Source organism: Sturnira hondurensis, unplaced genomic scaffold (genome assembly GCF_014824575.4).
Source record: "Sturnira hondurensis isolate 20B ecotype Veracruz unplaced genomic scaffold, ASM1482457v3 Scaffold0019978, whole genome shotgun sequence".
NCBI lineage: Eukaryota > Metazoa > Chordata > Mammalia > Chiroptera > Phyllostomidae > Sturnira > Sturnira hondurensis.
In genome coordinates this window covers 649,295-668,998 of record NW_028092609.1, presented here as the reverse complement: position 1 = coordinate 668,998, position 19,704 = coordinate 649,295, and the positions used below count along the sequence as shown (strand labels likewise).

The 19,704-nt window shown below is 59.7% G+C and overlaps 2 protein-coding genes across 2 annotated transcripts in view; one reads left to right on the top strand and one right to left on the bottom strand.

Annotated features, from left to right (window-relative positions):
• Positions 1–6,957, top strand: part of EFCAB6 (EF-hand calcium binding domain 6) — a 152,251-nt gene extending 145,294 nt beyond the window's left edge. The window contains exons 30-32 of the mRNA XM_037028488.1: positions 495–679; positions 4,637–4,786; positions 6,190–6,957. Of these exons, the coding sequence (XP_036884383.1) occupies positions 495–679; positions 4,637–4,786; positions 6,190–6,312 (458 nt within the window). The 3' untranslated portion in view covers positions 6,313–6,957. The remainder of the gene's footprint in view (positions 1–494; positions 680–4,636; positions 4,787–6,189) is intronic.
• Positions 6,958–14,163: 7,206 nt separating this feature from the next.
• The window catches only part of MPPED1 (metallophosphoesterase domain containing 1), a 49,122-nt gene continuing 43,581 nt past the window's right edge, over positions 14,164–19,704 (bottom strand). Inside the window, exons 4-6 of the mRNA XM_037028498.1 lie at positions 18,602–18,717; positions 15,361–15,474; positions 14,164–14,916 (exon numbers count right to left, since the gene is read on the bottom strand). Coding sequence (XP_036884393.1) covers positions 14,798–14,916; positions 15,361–15,474; positions 18,602–18,717 — 349 coding nt within the window. The 3' untranslated portion in view covers positions 14,164–14,797. The remainder of the gene's footprint in view (positions 14,917–15,360; positions 15,475–18,601; positions 18,718–19,704) is intronic.

Below are 19,704 nucleotides of genomic sequence, written 5' to 3'. Positions count from 1 at the left end.
GCATTGGTGCGGCTCTAACCAAAAACCTTGGCCTTGCAGGCCACTTGTCTCTCAGGAGAAGTTAACCTGTGTCAGGCTTATACCTTTCAGGTCCTCACTGGCACGGAAACTCAAGATGTGGGAGGGCCCAGTCTGAATTCAGGCACACACCTGGGGCGCCCCGCCCCTCCAGCCCTCCCTGGGAACGCCCCTTCCCGACTCTGCTCTTGCCCCGCCCACCCCTCCCTCACAGCTCACAGCACACCATCCATTCTGCTGTGGCCACACCAGTGGGGACCACACAAAACCGGAACAGCAGGCAAATGCCAGGACGGTGGGGGCAGCAGGAGGCGGGCCCCCTCCCTACTACTGCACCCAGCTCATCATGTGCACACTGACCCTGAGCCTGCTCAGTGAAGGCCTCAGAGAAGGCACCTCCATGCACTGTGAGCGAGTGACCTTGTGACGGCTGCTGGGCAGACTGCCACCCACTGAACCCACGTTTCTGTCCTCAGCGCTCGTGGAGAAATTCCGCCTGGACGTCAGCAAAGAGGAATGCCAGCAGCTCATCAGGAAGTACGACCTGAAGGGTGACGGGAACTTCGCGTACTGCGACTTCCTCCAGAGCTGCGTCCTGCTGCTGAAAACCAAGGAGACCTCGCTGATGCGGAGGATGAAGATCCAGAACGCCCACAAAATGGTACGGAGGTTCTTCCTCGGGCACATGGGGGCTGGGGCTGAAAGGGGCCCGATTTCTCTGAGCCTGCTCCGTTCAAGAGGGGGACTCGTGGGTGCCGAGACACCGAGCGGGGCCACTGGCCAGGGAGGGCCGCGCCTGTCTGATGTCCCCAGACTCCCTGCCACCTCCCCTCAGACCGCCACTCACATTTCCTTTGCACACATGTGTCTGTATGTTGCCCGTGTATGGTATACGTGTGTACATATGCCGTGTGAGCGTGTGTCACATTGTGTGATGCAAGCATGCATGCATGTGTTGTGTGTGCAAACATGCATGGCCTGTGTCCATGCCCTTGTGAAACGATCCTTTGCTGCTCCCTCCCTCCATTAGTCAGAGGCCTGCCCGGCTCCAGGCAGTGTGCAGGCACGCCCGTAACCGCTGGGGTCTGGCCGCTGGGCCCTGAGCCAGCCACCCACCCATCAGGGAGCTCACGTCTGGCCCGGGCGAGCTGTAAGGTAAAGGTGAGGCCTCTCCTTCAGGCTTTGGGGACACTGCAACAGCTCAAAATCTACTTTATGGCGAAGGCGCAAAGACTGGGGACCAACCGCCTGAGTCCCAGGTTCTCAGTCTCATGTGGTGGCAGACACCCAGTTGTCACAGCTCCCCCAGAGCCCCCAGGAACACCTGTATGGCAAACAGCAACAAGCCAGCTGCTTATAGGAGGCACCCAGGCACTGGGAGTGGGGACCAGCCAGTCAACTGGAAGGGCAAAGCTGGGGGGGCGGGGTCACGGCCAGCTGCAACACTTTACACTTGAACAGGTTGTGTACTCATTCACTCAGCAGCCACCTGGCACCAGCCAGACCTGCCCCCCGCCCCCGTGTGGTGGGAGAAGGGCGCTTCCCCCTTTCTCCATAAACTGTACCCGCACAATTTTCTCTTTGTTTCTTGGAAGAGGGGTTAGAACCTAAAGATGCTTAAGTAACAACTGGAGGACACTGTTTTCTTTGGCTTTTTAGCTTTTTTCCTCAATCATTTGTCATTTTGATTCCCACCTTCAACCACTATTTTCCCTGACTCACCTTTTTGAGTTTTATCTAAAACATGGAGGAAAAAAAGGCTTTTCATGCTCATAGTCCATCTCTGTCACATTGAATTAAGGTACATGGAGTTAAGTGACGAGTACAGCTGGCGTCGTGGGTTGGGCAGCTGATCCCACCTGGGGATCCGGACAGGGACAGAGGTGTGGGTCGGTGTGACCGCCTCCCCTCCGTCCCCGCCCAGTCCCCGCCCAGTCCCCGCCCAGTCCCCGCCTGCCCCGCACCAGCAGCAGCAGAGTGAGGAGGGCCAGCCCGCGCCAGTTTATCCCGCACAGAAAGCTGCCGCTCGACGACACTTCTCGTTGTGTGCAAAACCAAGTCCCCAGGCCAGTGTCCAGCGTGGCTTCCAGTCTGGACAGCAGGAGCCCGCATCCGAGGGTCAGGCCGGGTGACGGCAGAAAAGCATAGGACGGTTCTTCCTCCGCTTCGTCTCCCGTGGGCACAGGAAAGGGCGTCCTCACAAGACGCCCTCGCAAGGTCCCTCCCTCGTGGGGCCAGAATCTGCCAGCTTCAGCCTTCCTCTGCCTCTCTGGGCCTCGGTTTCCCCTGCTGTAAATGGTAGGGTCTGCTGGCTTCTAGGAGCCTTCAAGGGGGCCGGGTAAGACGAGCGACCCAGTGCCCTGCTTGGAGCCTGCCCCCAGGCAGAGGCTGCCCTGCTTCCTGCCCACTGCTCGCCCTCATGGGGGCACAGAAAGGCAGGTCCCCAGGGGAGGGGCACTGGCCGGGGTGGGAGTGAGGGGCGCTCCCAGACGGCCCTGCTGGGAGCCAGCCCCCCTCCTGTGTACTCCTGTCTTGTCACCCAGCCCCAGCTGCAGCCACACTCTGTGGTTCAGAATAGTCCCGTCATCCATCGCCCTGGCTACCTGGGCGTGAGTGACAGGCAGTGCCGCATCCCCTCCCCCTGACCCTTTCTGAGGAGAGAGCCCCTGCCCAGGTCTGTCCTGTCCCAGCCCCATCCCAAGTGCACAGGGGAGAGGCTCAGGCCAGCTGTTGCCCTGCAGGGGGGCTAAAGGGCCATTTCTTTGGTCCCAGGGGGCTTTCTCTGCAGGCTCCAGTAGCAGAGACGCCCCACGGGAGGCAGCGGGAGCTGCGTTCTCTGGCAGCGACCACTGGGGAGGCGGAGGGTCTCTGCTCGGGGCGGTGGCACCAGCTGGGGTGGAGAGCCCTCCCTCGGGCCAGGCTGCAAGCAGGAGAGCAAGTGGGCCCGGCTCCTCTTGTTGCCGGGGGAAGTGAGGAAGTAGGCCCACGCATGGGAGACGAAGGCGTGGCAGGATTTATTCGGGTGGAAATAGAAGGCTGCCCTGTGTCCCGTCTCCATCTATCCAACCAAGGAAATAGTCCAAGGCAAAGGCCAGTGTCCAGAGTTCCTGTTTCATTTTCAAGACGAGTCCTCTGGAGCCCACAGGCTGAGCACTAGGCAGTCTCAGTCCCCGTGCAGGGAGCTCGGCGCTGTTCCTAGCTGTAGTGCTGTGGTAGCTGGGCTCCCGCCCGGAGCCTTCACTTGGAGTCCACACAGCCTCTGGGCCCAAGTGGTCCCCGCGAAGAGAATGTGCGGACGTGTGAATGTGCGAAGGAACCAGCTGGCGCCTGTTCCCGAGTGAGAGAGTGAGCTACCCTGTTAAGCTGGACTCAGCTATCCCGGGCGTGGGACAGGTCAGGAACTTTTCCAAAATAACCAACTTCCCAAGCTTTCGCAGGCTCCGGATGGGCGCACCTCCCACCCACTGCCTTCTTTCCCCAGGCCGGATTGGCAGGCCTCTGTGGTCACCATCTTGGCCCCGATTGGGCATGCCTGACAGAAGCAGCTGCCCTCGTGCCGTTGTGACTTGTACTCCCCATGTGCTGTTCCCCCCACCTCCAGTCTGGGCGGGTGGATCGGGGCATGCGAAGCCGGTCCTTCCTCCCTGTGTGGGGGAGGAAGGGCGTTAACCCCCATTGCAGGGCGGGGGTGGGGGGCAGGGGTGAGGCTGTAGCTCCCTGGCTGGTGCCGCTCAGCAGCGTCTGGTTCCCCTGCTCCCGCCCTGCATTAACAACCAGCCGACTCCCCACAGCGGCGCGCCTTGTCCCGCACACGCGGACCCACTGACCTCGAATCTGCCGAGTGCCCATCACAAGAGCTAAATGGTGTGAAATGGGAAGCAGTCTTACTCGAACTAATCTGTCTTATGTGGCGCCATGCTAAAACCACTTCCGCTTCCCAGAGCCTGTCACGCGTCGTTGCCCACAACGCTCCTCCGTGGCACTCAGACGGGCACTGCGGCTGCACATGCGAAGCCGTCTTGTTTCCAATCTAATGGCCCCTAAATGAAATAATCACAGGGCCGTGTGCTGTCTAATTACTGGATATAATGCAAACTCGTGGGGCTTTGTTTTGGGGGGAACCTCTTTATTACAATAACCTACTAGGAGTCCCAAACAGAAATCTCTTTTCCTTGAACTACTTGGAAGTTGGTAGGGTATCTGCCTGGCCCTCCGTCCCGTGCCTGGAGAGGAATTCGGGAGGGGGGGGCGTGTGAGTGAGGGGCTCTTCGGCAGAGCCCCGATCAGGACTGATCCCACCTCGTTGCCTCTCAGAGCTCCCACTTCCATGCGGTGGGGATGAAGAGGCCACCTCCCTCCCAGGTCGAGGGCCAGGAGGCAGGAGTGAGCAGTGGTTTTCAACAGCCCCCCCACAGACTTGCAATGAGCAGCAGGGATGGCGGGCTCTGCTCCACTCCAGCAGGCCGGCCAGTGGGGCGCAGGCGGGGCCGAGAGCGCACGAGCTGGGAATGAGGCAGGAGGGGAGCTCCCAGCTGTGGCTGGGTCACTGCATCCTTCGCATTCAAAAGCTCCTTCTCACCACCCCCCACCTTGGTGGTTGGTTGGTTTGTTTTTTCAGAAAGAAGCTGGTGCTGAGACTTCTTCCTTTTACTCAGCATTGCTGCGCATTCAGCCCAAAATTTTGCACTGCTGGCGGCCAATGCGTCGAACCTTCAAAGCCTACGACGCGGGCAGCACGGGGCTCGTTGGAGTGGCCGACTTCCGGAAGGTGAGCCCAGATCCCATGTGGCTCTTGCCTCTGAACAGGAAGCAGGTGCCCAATGCCAGTGGCCAGGAGACCATGGAAGGGGATCCTGGTCCCCACAGAAGGCCGGCATGTGAGGAGCTGTCCCAGACCCCACCTCCTCGGGACCCCCAGCTTATCAAGGGCAGAGTGTGCTTCCCCTCATCTGCAGGCCTGGGTTCTCCTTCCTGAGGGCCTCTGGACCCCTGTTGGGATGCCCCTCTGTGCCCACTCTGCAGCGGCCCTGGCCTTACGTCAGGCCGTCCCCTGGCGCCACGGGGGACCCAGGGCCTGCATCTGCCTCACAGGGCCCAAAGAACAGCACAGACACTGAGGTGCTGAAGCGAGGTCCCAGCTGTGGCTACTCAGGGGCCCATGGACGTGGCCCTGCCTCACGGGAGCCCAGTGACCCTAGCCACCCTCCATGAGGCAGGGCTAACTCAGCAGCTGTCCTCTCCAGAGCCGAACTCAGGGCCTTTCATGCCCCACGAGACTGCACATCACAGAGGCGCACATGGCTACAGGGAGTGCCTCCAGGGGCCCTTGCTCGGTCTGGAAGCTTCTACCTTGTAGGACCTTTGCTCCCTTTCTTCAGAGGGAAGACCCCCAAGTGTGACTTAAACCCCCACTTTTAGAATAACCTCAACCCCCTCCCCCAACCCCTAGGCCCCAAGCTCACCGTTTTCTTCAATAATAGAACCTTTTCTTCAGTAATAATAACCACTGCTGCTGGTGGTGGGAAGGGGCTGCGTTCCCAAGGGCCCTGCTGGACACCTGGGGAGGGGCCTGCCCCCGCCCGCCCTGGAGCGCAGCCGGGGACCCAGGACTACCCCCTGCCCTCGGGGCCCACTGTGCTTTCCAGTTCCTGCGATTTGTCTGTGCTTTGGGGTCAAGTCAGTCCTCAGCCAGCCACTCTCCTCAGTCTCCGGGCAGAGGCGGGGTGCGGGGGCAGAGGCGGGGTGCGGCGCAGGAGGGCTAGGGAGGCTAGTCCTTCGGCACTAGGGTGCCTGTTATCCGGGTTTGTTTCAGCTGTGTGTAACGGGGGCGGGGGGGGGCAACAGCTTAAACACGGTGGGCGTTTGAAACACGGTGGGCATTCGCCTCTCCCTGTAGAAGTCCAAGGTCGGAAGTCCAGGGCTGGGTGGTGGCGGGATGGTCACTGGGGGCATCCCGTCCTCAGCACCTGCCTTTCTCCCTCCAGGTTGCTTCAGGAGAGACGGGGTGGGGGGGAAGTGGTGTGCGGGGGGAGGGGCAGGGAGAGAGAGGGTGGGGAGAGAAAAGGAGAGAGGGGGGCGCTGCTGGCCGGGAGGTGTTCAGGCCCGGGCGGAGGGGCGCGTCCCAGCCTCAAATGGCGCCAGGCAACCCGGCTCCTCCTCCCTGTCTCGCAGGTCCTGAGAGAATACAGCATCAACCTCTCGGAGGAGGAGTTCTTCCATATTCTGGAATACTATGACAAGACACTGTCTTCGAAAATCTCCTACAACGACTTCCTCAGGGCCTTTCTCCAGTAGGGCCCATGGCGGTGTGCGCGGCGTGGACACATGGGGACTGCAGGGCTGGTCCCCGAGACCAACAGAGTTGTACGACCTGGGAGGTTTCTCAGACCCCCCCAGACTACCTCCAGAAACCAGACAAGGCCCGCACTGAGCCAGCATTTCCCCGGGTGCTTAGCTGGGCTCAGCGCCACGCCTCGACCCCGGCTGCAGGGATGGCCTCTCCGGGCAGCCTTGACATTGTCCCAGAGCCTCAGGACCCCCCTCATTCATCTGAGCAAATAAAAATGTTACTCTTTACAGAAATGATTTTTGAGACTTCGAAAGAACTACCAGCGCTGAGACACAAACTTGGAGTTTCTGGGGTCTCATTCATCAGAGCCTGCCGCGTGCCTGGGGGGTGCCGGGGTCCCCTCCCCGCAGCCAGGCCCAGTGCTTCTACGTCCTGGATCAGACCTGGCCTACTGGGCCGGTTCCCATTCCGCGGCTGCCCCTCACGGGCAAGGCCATTGCCCGGAGGCAGCAGCACCCCACTCCCAGGCGGCACAGCCGTCCCCCCTTCTCCTCCTCGCTGGGCCCTGGATCCCAGTCAGGGGTTGAAAGTGAAAACCAGCCATAGCGGTGACGGCCGCCTGGGACAGACGCGCCAGTGGACGCGGCACAGTCAGGGGAGGGCGAGTGAGTTTGCGGAGAGCGCGCACATACCGAACAGCCGAGAGAGAGGAAGCCCCATAGCAGCGAGTCCTTCCCAGGTGAGGAGACCTGCGCCCCGGCTGGTGTAGTTAGTGGACTGAGTGCCGGACCACGGACCAAACAGGTCACCGGTTCCACTCCCAGTCAGGGCACGTGCCTGGGTGGCAGGCCAGGTCCCCAGTGGGGGCAGATGAGAGGCAACCACACACTGATGTTTCTCTCCCTCTCTTTCTCCTTCCCTTCCCCTCTCTCTAAAAAGAAATAAAATCTGTTTAAAAAGATGAGAACGTTACATCCTCAGAAAACCTGAAGGCAGGTGAATTGAGACTATCTAGTCTTAAAAAAAGATGAGGATGAACAGAGCCCCAGAGAGCCGTGGAGCAACATCAGGCGTACCCGCCAACACGCACGCGATGGGGACCCCCGAGGGGAGGGAGGGACAGTCCCCAGACGTGAAGAAAACATGGAACTGGGTGCCCAAGAAGCCGGTGACCTCCCAGGAGGGCAAACCCTCAGACCCCGCCCACACCTGCCACGCCAAATGCACAATGGTCCCGATAGATGCAGGAAAAACACTGACAAAATTCAGCACTAATTCGTAAGAAAAACTTCCAACAACCTGGGAACAGAAAGGAACTTCCTTAGCTGAATGAACACATTTACAAAAAACTGAATGCCCTGGCCAGTGGTTCTGTCGGGTGGAGTGTCATCCCGCATGCTCAAGGTTGCAGGTTCGAGCCCTGGTTGGGGAAGATACAGGAGGCAAACTACCGAAGTTGCTCTCCCACATCCGTGTTTGCCTCTCTCCTTTGCTCGCCCTTCGTCTCTGTCAAATCAGGACGCGTGTCCTCCTGTGAGGTCAGAGCAAACGCCCACACATGACTGCAGCTGATGCCGTAGGGACTGAGAGCCGGTGCTTCCCCTGCGATCGGGAGGCAGGCAAGCACACTGCTCACCACTGAGGCTCAGCATCACGTCGAAAGTCCCAGCCAGTGTGATGAGGCCAACAAACAAACAAAACACCTGGGAAAAAGGAAAGTGGAAAGGAACAGATAAAATGGTCCCTTTTTGCAGATGAGGTGTGTGGTCATCTACACAGGAAATTCCAAAGAACCCCCCCAAAAAACGAACTAAGCTGAGTTATAAAGTCAGTCTGCAAAAGGCACCACGTGCCTGTGCGTCTGCAGGGAGTGGCTGGGACGCCCCCCCACCGGCCCCCCCCCCCCCCGTGAAGTGCTTGGGTGTGAACCAAACGAAATGTGCACGTCGTCTGTGTGAAAAGGGCGAGCACAGGCAAAGGAAGCCGAGGGCTGAGCACGTGGCGACGGTCGTGGTTCTCACTGACTCGGAGACTCGGTGTTTTGAGCACCACTCTTCTCCCTTTAATCTGCAGACTCTAAGAGCACATTCCCAACCACAGGCTCAGATGTGTGTATGCCGAGTCAATTTTTAAATGTATGTGGACAGGCAAAGGAACGAGAAGAGCCAAAACACTTCTGAAAAAGAACAAAATTGGAGGATTCAGACTACCCAATTTTAAGATTTATCTGTAAAGTTATAATAATAGAGTATGATGTTGGCCCAAAAAACAGACTCTGTGGATAATTGGACAAAAATAGAGAACCCAGCCCTGGCCAGTGAAGCTCAGTTGGTTAGAGCGTTGTCCCATGCACCTCAAGGTCAGGGGTTCGATTCCTGGTCAGGGCACCTACCTAGGTTGTAGGTTTGACCCTCGGGGCGCATACAGGAGGCAGCCGATTGATGTTTCTCCCTCCCTCCCTCTGTCTCTCTCTCTCTCTCAAATCAACAAATGTATCCTCGTGTGACGTTTAAAAAATAAATAGAGCCCTGGCCGGTGTAGCTCAGTGGGTTGAGCGCGGGCCTGTGAACCAGAGGATCACGGTTCAATTCCCAGTCAGGGCCCATGCCTGGGTTGCAGGCTGGTGCAACAAAAGGCAACCATACATTGATGTTTCTCTCCCTCTCTCCTTCCCCTCTAAAGATAAGTAAATAAATAAAATATTAAACATAAATAAATAAATAATTTTTTAAAAAATAAATAAATAGAGAGTCCAGAAATATGCCCACACAAGGAAAGTCAACTGGTTTGAGACAACTGTGCAAAGGCATTTCAACAGAGAAACGGTGCTCATGTGCGAAGCCATGGAACTGGACACGCACCCTCACAGCTCAGACCAAACTAAACCCGCAAAGCATCATGGACCTGAGTGTAAAATATGAAACGAACGCTCTGCAGGAAATCATCAGGGCCAACCTGCTTGACCTTGGGCTTGGCAATGACTGATTAGGTTACACACCAAAGGCACAATTCATAAAACAGAAGATTGAAAACTGCTCTTCATCAAAATGAAAAACTTTTTTCCTCAAACTGTTAAAAAAAAAAAGAAAAAGACACCCCACAGAGTGGAAGAAAAGATTTGCAAGTCATATACTCAGTTAAGGCCTTGTCTCCAGAGCATAAAGAGCTGTTAAAACTCAAAAACAAACAACTCCATTTTTGAGGAAGGGGAGAAAAGATCTGAACAGACACTTCTCCAAAGGATGTATGTGAATGGCAGGTGAACATATGATAATCGATATCATTAGCCATTAGGGAAATGAAATTAAAACCACAGCAAGCCCTGGCTAGTGTAGCTCAGTGGATCGAGCACTGGACTATGAACCAAGGGGTTGCTGGTTGGATTCCCAGTCACAGCACAAGCCTGGGTTGTGGGCCAGGTCCCCAGTAGGGGGTGCTCGAGAGGCAACCACACACTGATGTTTCTCTCCCTCTCTTTCTCCTTCCCTTCCCCTCTCTCTAAAAATAAATAAATAAAATCTTTAAACATAGCATAAAACTACAGTGAAAAAAATAAACCACACACATCCTCGCAGGGCTAAAGTTTTTAAGTGGACACTACACTCAGTCTGATGGGGGTGTGACCCACCAGGAAACTCACTCCCTGCCAGTGGGATTGCAAAAGCTGTTTTGAAAAATCCCGTCATTAAGAGGGGCCCCAACGAGGGGGGTTTCTGCTGGTGGAACGATTCTTCTCAGGATGCAGAACCCCAACTGGTCGTGAGAGAACGTCCAACAAACCCACAGGAAGGCACGCTCAACCAGCATGCCTCAAACCTGTCACAGTCGTGAAACTGGAGGAGAGACTGAGAAGCGGTCACAGACCGCAGGACACTGGGGAGACACGAAGGCAAAGCGCAACGTGGAGTCGGGGTGGCATTCTGGAAGAGAGGGAGGACATGGACGGAAGCCCGCAGCGGCCGAGTAGAGAACAGATTCGCAGTGTTACACGGATGTTAATCTCTTGGTTGGTAAGTGTGCCCTGGTCACGTTGCGCTGGGGGCCTGGGCGAAGGGCGCAGAGCAGCTCTGTCGTGTCTCTACAACGCTCCTGGAAGTCTGGTGTCATTTCACAATACAATGATTTTCCTAACGGGAAAATCATTTCCTGGTGTTCAGGGCCCAGCCAGGCTCCTTCCTCCGGGAAGCTTTCCCCTGACCTCCCCTGCACACCGGGTTTGTGCGTCCTCAGGGCCCCCAAGCCTGACCCCATCCGCCACTCACTGCACCCCAAGCATGTAAGACAGGGAGGAAGGGTTCAGCGTCTTCTCTGGGATCGGAGCAGCCTTCCAAAGTGCCCCCTCGAACATGCGAGAGCAGGGCCTGATTCCCACACCCCGCAGATCTCTGTGGTCTCAGGCTCTAAGGGGACGTGGCGGGGGCCCTGAGCTGGCCAGGACAAGCCCTGAGCTGGCCAGGCTGCTGTGGGTCCAGCTGGGAGCTCTGGGGCACATCGGGGGGAGCGCTGGGTGAAGCCCATGCCCGCAGAGCATGTCACCTCCACTAGCTTATTCAGGGGTCTCCTTTATTCTGGAAGAAAAGGCCTGGGAATGTGGTGCCCTTGGAGGTTCAAAGGTTCAAGGATCAGGTCCCCGGAAGCCGAATTGAATTGTGGGCAAGAGCTGCCGGGGGCGGGGCTCCCTGAGAATGAATTTATCAAAGGGCCGAGGGTCAGGGTGGGGAGGCAGCTGGCTGGACGTGTCCACTGCTCTGCCCTGGGCAAGAGGAGGGTTATCTGGGACCTCAGCCTGCATTGTCATCATCCCCTCAGGCCATGGGGACAGGTGGGGCATCGTGTGCATGAACGCAGAGCCCAGGCCCCGGGCGCCCCCTGCTCTCAGCACTGGTGCAGATCCCAGGTGAGTCAGGACCCAGGTGTCCACACTGAAGGCAGCAGGAGCAGGAGGCTGGGCAGCAGCTGTGTCTCAGAGGCGCCTCAGGCCCCTGGTGCTCTCCAGCAGCCCCTGCAGTGCCACATTGCTACCAGAGGTGGCAGCAGCCACAGAGGCCTCGCTCCTGCCCCGGAGCCCTGCTCTTCTGCACCCTGGCCCAGAGTAGCAGCCGGGTACCTCAAGCCCAGCAGTTCCTCCTGAAGGCCCACGGCCGAGGAGCCGAGGGGCCGAGGGGCCGAGGGGCCGAGGGGCCGAGGGGCCGAGGGGCCGAGGGGCCGAGGGGCCTAGGCCCAGGACGGTCTGTCGTAGGCCTAGTGAGGCCTTTGGGGAGGGTACTCTTTGGCGGGGAAAGTGTCACAGGAGAGGCTCACAGAGGCTGACGGCGCTGCGGTCTGCCCCAGTGGCTTCTCCTGCCTTCTGCGTGGCCCTCTGGGAGGTCTCCCGGCCCCAAGGCTTCAGGTATGACCCTTAAATGCTAGCCTCTGGAGAGGGCCTCCCTCCTCCAGGTCCGTTTCCCCGCCTGGCACTGGACCCCTTCCACGCACTCCGAAGGGCACCTCCAGCTCGAGAGACCCAAGCAGCGCACGGCGTCCCTCCTCCAACCTGTTCCCCCTGCTCCCGCCACCTCCGTGAGTGGCAGCCAACGTCCGCGGCTGTCCGCGGCTCTCCCTAGCCCTCACGCGGCATCCACTCCTCGTCAGCGCTGACCCTATCACCAGCCCCACCGCCACCTCCCTGGTCCAAGCCAGGCTCGTGGGAGCTGCTCAGCGAGTGTTCGTGGAGTGGCTGGCTGGATGGGTGGATGGTGGAGGGAGGGGTCAGTGGGCAGGTGAGTGGGTGGCTGTACCGACGAGTCCATGGGCGGTTGAGAACAGCAGAATGTGTGCAGCCTCAGGAGCTCTGAGCCTGGGGTCATTATACTCGCCAGCGCTTTTTGTGGGCAACGCCTGGACCCCAAGTTCGACCAGGGCTGGGTAGACGTGCTGCCCCGGGAGGAGCCCGGAGTGAGGCCAGCTGCAGGCACTGTGCTTCGGGAAATCAGGCCGCCAGGTCTCCGAACACGACAGGGCACGGCGCTCCCACGCCGAGCGCCGCCTCTGCGTCCCCCGCAGCCTCCAGCTCCCGGGAAGCTGGCACAAGCTGGGGGACACCAGTCGCTGACACGTGGACTTGGCCTCGGAAAGCTGCCCAGGAACCCCCAGGGGGGACACCGCCTGCCCCACCCGCCACCCCAGTGCCCCAGGAGACTCACAGAGACACCCCCAGGAGAGAGTTTCTTTTTACAAAGACTTTATTGTCTGACATGCTTGACAAGAGAAAAAACAAAACACTACAGCCACGACCGAGTGAGGCCGCGACGACCAAGGGCCTCGCGTCAGCTTTCCACCTCAAGGACTTCCAGTGAATCTTTTCAAAGTAGCCGCTGCCTTCGTAACTTTTCTTTTCCACATAAAAATACACCGTATTCTGAAGGTACCTTAGGAAAATGTTTTTAAAGTCTCTAGACCGTGGCCCACACAGAAAGTCTGCAGAGGCGGCTGAAGGGCCTTGTCCCCTCCACCCGCGTGGCACGCACGCCAGCGTCCGGGCCCCTGGGGACCTTGGAAACGGCCCGGCCACCAGGAACCACTCGGGCCGAACCGGGTTCTGGGAGCCCTGCACCCCGCAGCACGAGGCCGGCCTGCGCCAGCGCGGGGTTGCTACAGGTGTCCCGGAAGGTGACCGAGGCCCACAGGGGCCCTGCATGAGCAGGGAAGGGGCCACGGAGAACCGGGTCCCTCACCTCAGGACTCTCAGAAACAAACCAGACGGGTTCTGAACAGGACCCTTAAACTTAAAAAAAATTTAAAAAGCCTTGGACCACACATTGCCTTGCAGGGGGTGGGGCCTTGGGTGGTGGTAAGCAGGGGCTGTGAAGCCAGAGACACAGGTTCAAATCCTGCCTCTGCCCCTTGGACTGTGCACCCTCAGGCTGTTACCTTGCCTCTCTGACCTTTGTCGCTTTATCTCTAAAACAGGCCAGCAACACTGCCCTTGCAGGACTGGTGGAGGATGAGAGGAGACCGTCCCTGCAAAGGGTGGCTTGGTGTTGGTCCCCAGGCCTGGGGCTAGGGCGAGGTGAACAGGGCCCCCTTTGGGAGCACGAGTTGGGGGAGGGTAGAGGGGGACCAAAAACTCTGTAAAGACAATGCGTGATACTATCTGAATCTAGTATTTTAAAAAAATCAAAACTGATGTAAAAAAAACCCATGATGACCAAAATACTCAAATCTTACACGAAGACAGGCCCCAGCCCTGCACAACCCTATCGGCCTCCCTCACCTCTCCCTCACCTCTCCCTCCTTGGGCCCTGCTGGTGCCCCTCCCTCAAAATGCAGCCCCGCCCCCCACCCCACCCTGTTCTGATTCTAGAAAAGTAAAAGAAGCCCCTTTGCACGGAGCTGCTGGGGCCCAGGGCCTGCTGTCACAGCGACACCTCCCGTTAAAGGGCCAGCGGGTGCTGGGACTAGGAAGACGGTGACCCACTTGGCCGTCCTCAGTGGTGGGCAGGCCAGGCAGACCCCAAACGATGTGAGAGAAACCCCACCGAGGGACAGACCCATTGGAGCACGGTGGCATGAGGATGGAGGCAAGAAGCACGGGACCCACTCACTGGATTAATAGGGGCGTGCGTGTGCATGTGTGTGAGTGTGCGTGTGTGCGAGTGTGCATGTGTGCAGTGGGCAGCCCCATGCAGGGGCACCCACATGTGGCAGGGTCGCCTTGGCCTGCGGACCCTCCAGGCTACTGAGCCCCGTGGAACATCGCAGCCCCCACAGGGCCAGGGGTCGTCCGCAGCTTGGAAACCCTCCAGCTGGTCCTGGGCACGTGAGCGGCTCTAGAGCCAACCCCCCCCGCCCAACCGGGCCCCGAGCAAGCACCCAGGACACACCGGCCACTGTCCCAGTCAGCACAGACGGCCACAGGAAGAACACAGGGAGCGACCCGAGGCAGCAGCGTGCAGGCCTGGCCAGGTGCAGCCGAATTCCTGAGATGCCCCTGAACGCTCCCTCGGAGGGCCTGGGCGGAGACGAGGAGGGCTGTCTGTACCCGACCATGAAACCTCCCACCCAGCGCCCACCCTGGGGCTGGCAGCTGCACAGACCCTTGGTTAGAGGGGGCTTCTGTGCAAGAGCTTCTGGAACCCACCCACAAGCAGTAGCCTCCCAGACCCACGAAGGTATCCGCCTGTGAAGGATGAAGATACAGCCATTTCCCGAACACGGCGGGGCCACGGGCTTGGTAGGTCCTTTAACGAGGTACACATGGAATGTACACACAGAATGTACACACAGAAGAAAGTAATGAGCACAGAACACCCGACAGGGACCCACAGGGTCCCCACGCCCGGTGACAGAAGTTGGGCGTGAGATTCCTCATTGCAAGGCCTCAGCTCATCTGCTGGGCGGGTCCCCACGGCCAGACGGGCTGTCCGCAGGGAAGGGTGCGTTGGGGGGCCGTGCTGTCAGCCAGGCGTGTGCGGCGGCTGGGACCGGGCAGGGCCAGGGCCGCGGGGGCGGTCAGGAGTTCCGGGGCGTGGGGAGGTCAATGACTATGGGGGGGTTCACGGGCTGGTAGTTCACGGTGCACACAGAGGCGTTCACGTAGGTGGTCGTCCCATCCGCCATGACGCCGTACCCTGGAAAGGAAGCAAATACCTGTGGAAGCCGAGGGGTAAGGCCAGGCCCTGGAGCCGGGAGGGGGCTGAAGGGGGTGGGAGTCGGGCGGCACTCGGCCACCTGCGCCAAGCTCCAGAAACTCTCAACCGGGTCTCTTGCCAATAAATAGTGATTATAGTGACAGGCGCGCCTCCCAAGGCTGCTGTCAAATGCTGAGGGTCACATGAGATAGTAATCCACGTACAGTGCTCAGCTCCGAGCCTGGGAAGCGAGACATCGTCATTGACATCCTCCTCAACACCACCATTATTCCCACCATCACCACCACCACCACCAGCAGCATCACCATCACTGTCAACACCAATGGCCATTCCCCTCCAGCACAGAGCTGAGGGAGGTGGCCACTAACCGGCCAGTGAGAAGCCCCCGGCAGGGCGGTCCCCTCCCCCACCCCACCCACTGACCTTCGTGGATGTGGCCGAAGACGTGCAGCCGCGGCTGGACGCGCCTCTGCACCGTGTTGAGCAGCTCCACGCAGCCCACCCGCTGCATCTTCTTGGGGACCCAGTCCAGGAAACCTGTGCAGGGGGAGGGCCGGGGGGCAGTGAGCCCAGCCCCGAGCCCCGCGGGCCGCAGGCGGCCACTTCCACAGCCTCGGAGACGGGGGGTTCTGGGCCCACAGGCCTAGGCGAAGCTCCCCTCACACCCAGGTCCCTGGCACAGCCCTCCCAGCCAGGCCCTGCCTCTGCCTTCAGGAAGGGAAACCGGGGTCTGTCATGTACGCCTGGGACCGTGCAACGCCCCCCCCCCACTCTGCCCGCCATGTACAGAGCCACACTGACAAAAGCCCAGAGGGGGCCCGGGGTGTGGAGTGGGGCTGCATGACTATTCATGCTGAGGTGGTCTCAAGGACAGCGACCACCCATTGCAGAGAACAGCAACCTGAGGCCTGGGAGGGAGGACAGAGGCCTGAGGGCCTCCCAGCGGCCAGCAGCAGAGAGGGACCCAGGAGGAAGACTTGCATGTTGAAAGCTTTCTGAACAAACGTCACAAAATCATGAAAATGAACTTCCTTCAATGCAGCGCAGCTCACGTGGCCGGGGCAGGGTCTGCGTGCATGGCCGCCTTCCGAGACTGCCCACACGGTGTCGGCTTATCACCCGCACACGGCTACACTAACCAGGGATAGCGGATAATCCAGGCAAGTGCCTAGGGTCCTCACTGCTCCTCTCTTTTGGGAAGTGGGGTGGGGCAAAGGGTTTTTACTACTGTTGGGAGGGGAGGGGCTCCCTGGAGTCAAAGAATCAGGTAGAGAGAGAGGGAGAGGGAGGGACTGAGGCAGAGAGAATGAAGAGGAGGAGGAGGAGGAGGAGGAAAGGGGAGGAAAAAGAGGAAGAGGCAGGAAGTAGGCAGGCAGGCGGAGAGCAGGCCTGGGGCGGACGCCTGGTTTCAGTCTGGGGGTCTCTGCTCCTTACTTGCTGTGTGGCCTTGGACAAGCCGTTTAACCTCTCTGTGCCTTGGCCTCAGCACCCAATCACTGGGCTGCACTAGGCACAGGCATCCCCTGTGGGAGCTGCGTGTTATGAGTGATGCAGGTGGCGGGGGTGAATCGGGAGAGTGGGACCCCCAAAGGTACCCTTTGGGAAGACGGACTGAAGGGTGGAAAGGAGGCAGGGAGGGGGAAACACCNGGTCCCGAGGACAGCGACCACCCATTGCAGAGAACAGCAACCTGAGGCCTGGGAGGGAGGACAGAGGCCTGAGGGCCTCCCAGCGGCCAGCAGCAGAGAGGGACCCAGGAGGAAGACTTGCATGTTGAAAGCTTTCTGAACAAACGTCACAAAATCATGAAAATGAACTTCCTTCAATGCAGCGCAGCTCACGTGGCCGGGGCAGGGTCTGCGTGCATGGCCGCCTTCCGAGACTGCCCACACGGTGTCGGCTTATCACCCGCACACGGCTACACTAACCAGGGATAGCGGATAATCCAGGCAAGTGCCTAGGGTCCTCACTGCTCCTCTCTTTTGGGAAGTGGGGTGGGGCAAAGGGTTTTTACTACTGTTGGGAGGGGAGAGGCTCCCTGGAGTCAAAGAATCAGGTAGAGAGAGAGGGAGAGGGAGGGACTGAGGCAGAGAGAATGAAGAGGAGGAGGAGGAGGAGGAAAGGGGAGGAAAAAGAGGAAGAGGCAGGAAGTAGGCAGGCAGGCGGAGAGCAGGCCTGGGGCGGACGCCTGGTTTCAGTCTGGGGGTCTCTGCTCCTTACTTGCTGTGTGGCCTTGGACAAGCCGTTTAACCTCTCTGTGCCTTGGCCTCAGCACCCAATCACTGGGCTGCACTAGGCACAGGCATCCCCTGTGGGAGCTGCGTGTTATGAGTGATGCAGGTGGCGGGGGTGAATCGGGAGAGTGGGACCCCCAAAGGTACCCTTTGGGAAGACGGACTGAAGGGTGGAAAGGAGGCAGGGAGGGGGAAACACCCGCCCCGGAGCCTCACCGCACAACAACAAATGTCAAAGGGAACGCATCCCAGGGGTCAGCAGGCTTCCAGAGGTGCGAATGAACGCAGCCGCAGTGACAACAGCTGTGTGTCGCCCCTAAACCTTCTCAGGGCCCTGGGATTTGGAGCCGCCTCCCTTTGAAAATGGGGACAGCAAAGCCTTCCCCTCTGCACGTTGTGGGGGTGCAAGAGGCGCCTGGCACACTTTCCCCCACGGTGTCCTGGGCCTCGCCCACGGCCCCTCCCACCAGGGATGCCGCCCCCTTCCTCCCCTGACTCCCCTGACCCTGTTCTGCAGTCACCTCCTCTGTAAGCTCCCCAGGCCCCCTCTGGCTGCCTCTGTCTCTGCCTCTACCTTTGGGCTCCCCTCACCCACTGGGCTGGCCACACTGGGCCCCTCTACCCCGTGGCCTGGCGCCTGCAAGCCGCAGAGGCAGGCTCTGCAGCAGGGGAGCCCCCGCCCAGCAGTGCCCAGCCCGGCCTGGCCCCGAGCCCCGAGGGCGTGATGGCAGGTTCAGCAGAGGCCACGGTGGGAGAAGGAGGCTGGTCTGGGCTGAACCACCAGGCCCTTCATTCTAAGGACTGAGGGAGCCACAGAGGGTTACAGAGGGATAGTGTGGCAGAGCTGACAACTCAGAGAACTCCCTCCTCCTGCTGTGAGGAGAGCGGAGTGGGAGGGGCAAGACTTGGGGCTGGGGGGCCGGGGAGGGGGTCCTCAGAGAGAGAAGATGGCTTGGACCTCGGTGAGGACAGCAGGGGCGAAAAGAGGGGAAGAGCGGGGACAACGACCGACCATTCAGAGGTGGAACCGAAGGGTCACGCTGACGGACTGGAAGTGGGGCCAGGTGAGGAGAGGGGGTGGGAGCAGACGTAGGGCTGGGTCCACAGGCCCTGGGCCCTGTGGGACGGGTGGGGGGAGGCCCCCAGTGATTGACGGGGTGAGGGGTGCAGGAGGCGGGGCCTGTAAGAGCCTCCCTGGTGGTGCTGAGTGCCCAGGACTCAGGGGTGGAGGCAGCAAGTTTGGCTCCCGGCTCAGGAGATTAGGGAGCAGGGGGTCGACTCATCCCTGATGCCCCAGCACAGTGGGCTCAGACCAGGGCGTGCGGGGGCTACCCTCACCCCAGCATCCTTTCTCAGAGAGAGCCGGGGTGGGGCGGGGTGGCGGGGCCCAGGACCGGGGACCCCAGGGCTAGTGTGGGGCTGGCTCTTACCCAGTGGGGGTCCATGGGTTATCAGGACATCCACGCCTTCGGGAATGAGGTTCCACTTCTCCAGCAAGGCTTGTCCTCGCGGCAGGTTAAAGCCCCAGCCGTAAAACCAGGGCTGCCTGTGAGAGAAGAGCAGGAGTTCGGGGGACTGGCGGGCGTGGGGGCCACTACAGGACAGAGAGGCGGGCAGGGCACCGAACGGCCATGGGGGCCAGCTGGGCGTCCAGGAACTCCGCCCGGGTGCCAGCGGGGTCCGCCCGGGCTTGGCGGGGAGAGGGCATGGGCACCGCCTGCCTTCCCTTCCCTTTTCCCTCCTGCTTAACTACAGTCTCTTTTTCTGTGATAAACAAGTGTCATTTATGCAATAAAAGGAAAGGCATAAAAATCAGCTTTTGCCAGGGACCTTCCTTGCTCTGAACCTTCCTCAGGACACCCACAGAGAACTGTGGCACCCGCCCCCGCAGGGGGTGCATCCCAGGGAGGACACTCACTCCCGCTTCCAGCTGAAACCCCCACCAGGGGTCCCGGTGAGCAGGGCCAGTGAGTGGAACCCCGGCCTGCTGCCCACCCAGGACAGAGGCCGATCGGTGCAAGGCGCTCCCCTGGACTGGCTCAGTGGTGAATGTGTGGCCTCCACCGTTTCACTTCCAGAGAGGAGGGCAAGTCCTCCTCTGTATAAACCAGAAGGGCCCGGGGAAGCCAGCTGGATCCAGCTGCACCAGACACCCACCCACCGCTGAACTTCCCAGTGCCGTGGGCCCACAGACAGCTATTAGAATTGGGTTTTCATTCACAACAAAAGCCTCCCAAGAGTCCCTTTGGCTTCGGTCATTATCAGATCCAGAATTGTCACCCTGGAGGAAGGCCGTTAATGCTGGGACAGGGGATGGTGGGGACGCGGGGACACCTAGGAACCCCATCCAAAGCACTCAGGCACCGCCATCACCATCACCACCCTCATCCCGAAGCTCCACCCCAGGCTCCCCACTCCCCCTGCACGGCTGGCACCAGCCCAGGGGAGGGCAGACACGTGGCGGGGGCGGCGGGTGCACTGAGTGAGCGAACCTGTGAGCAGATGTCACGCAGCAGTTCCCCCCTGGCCTTGG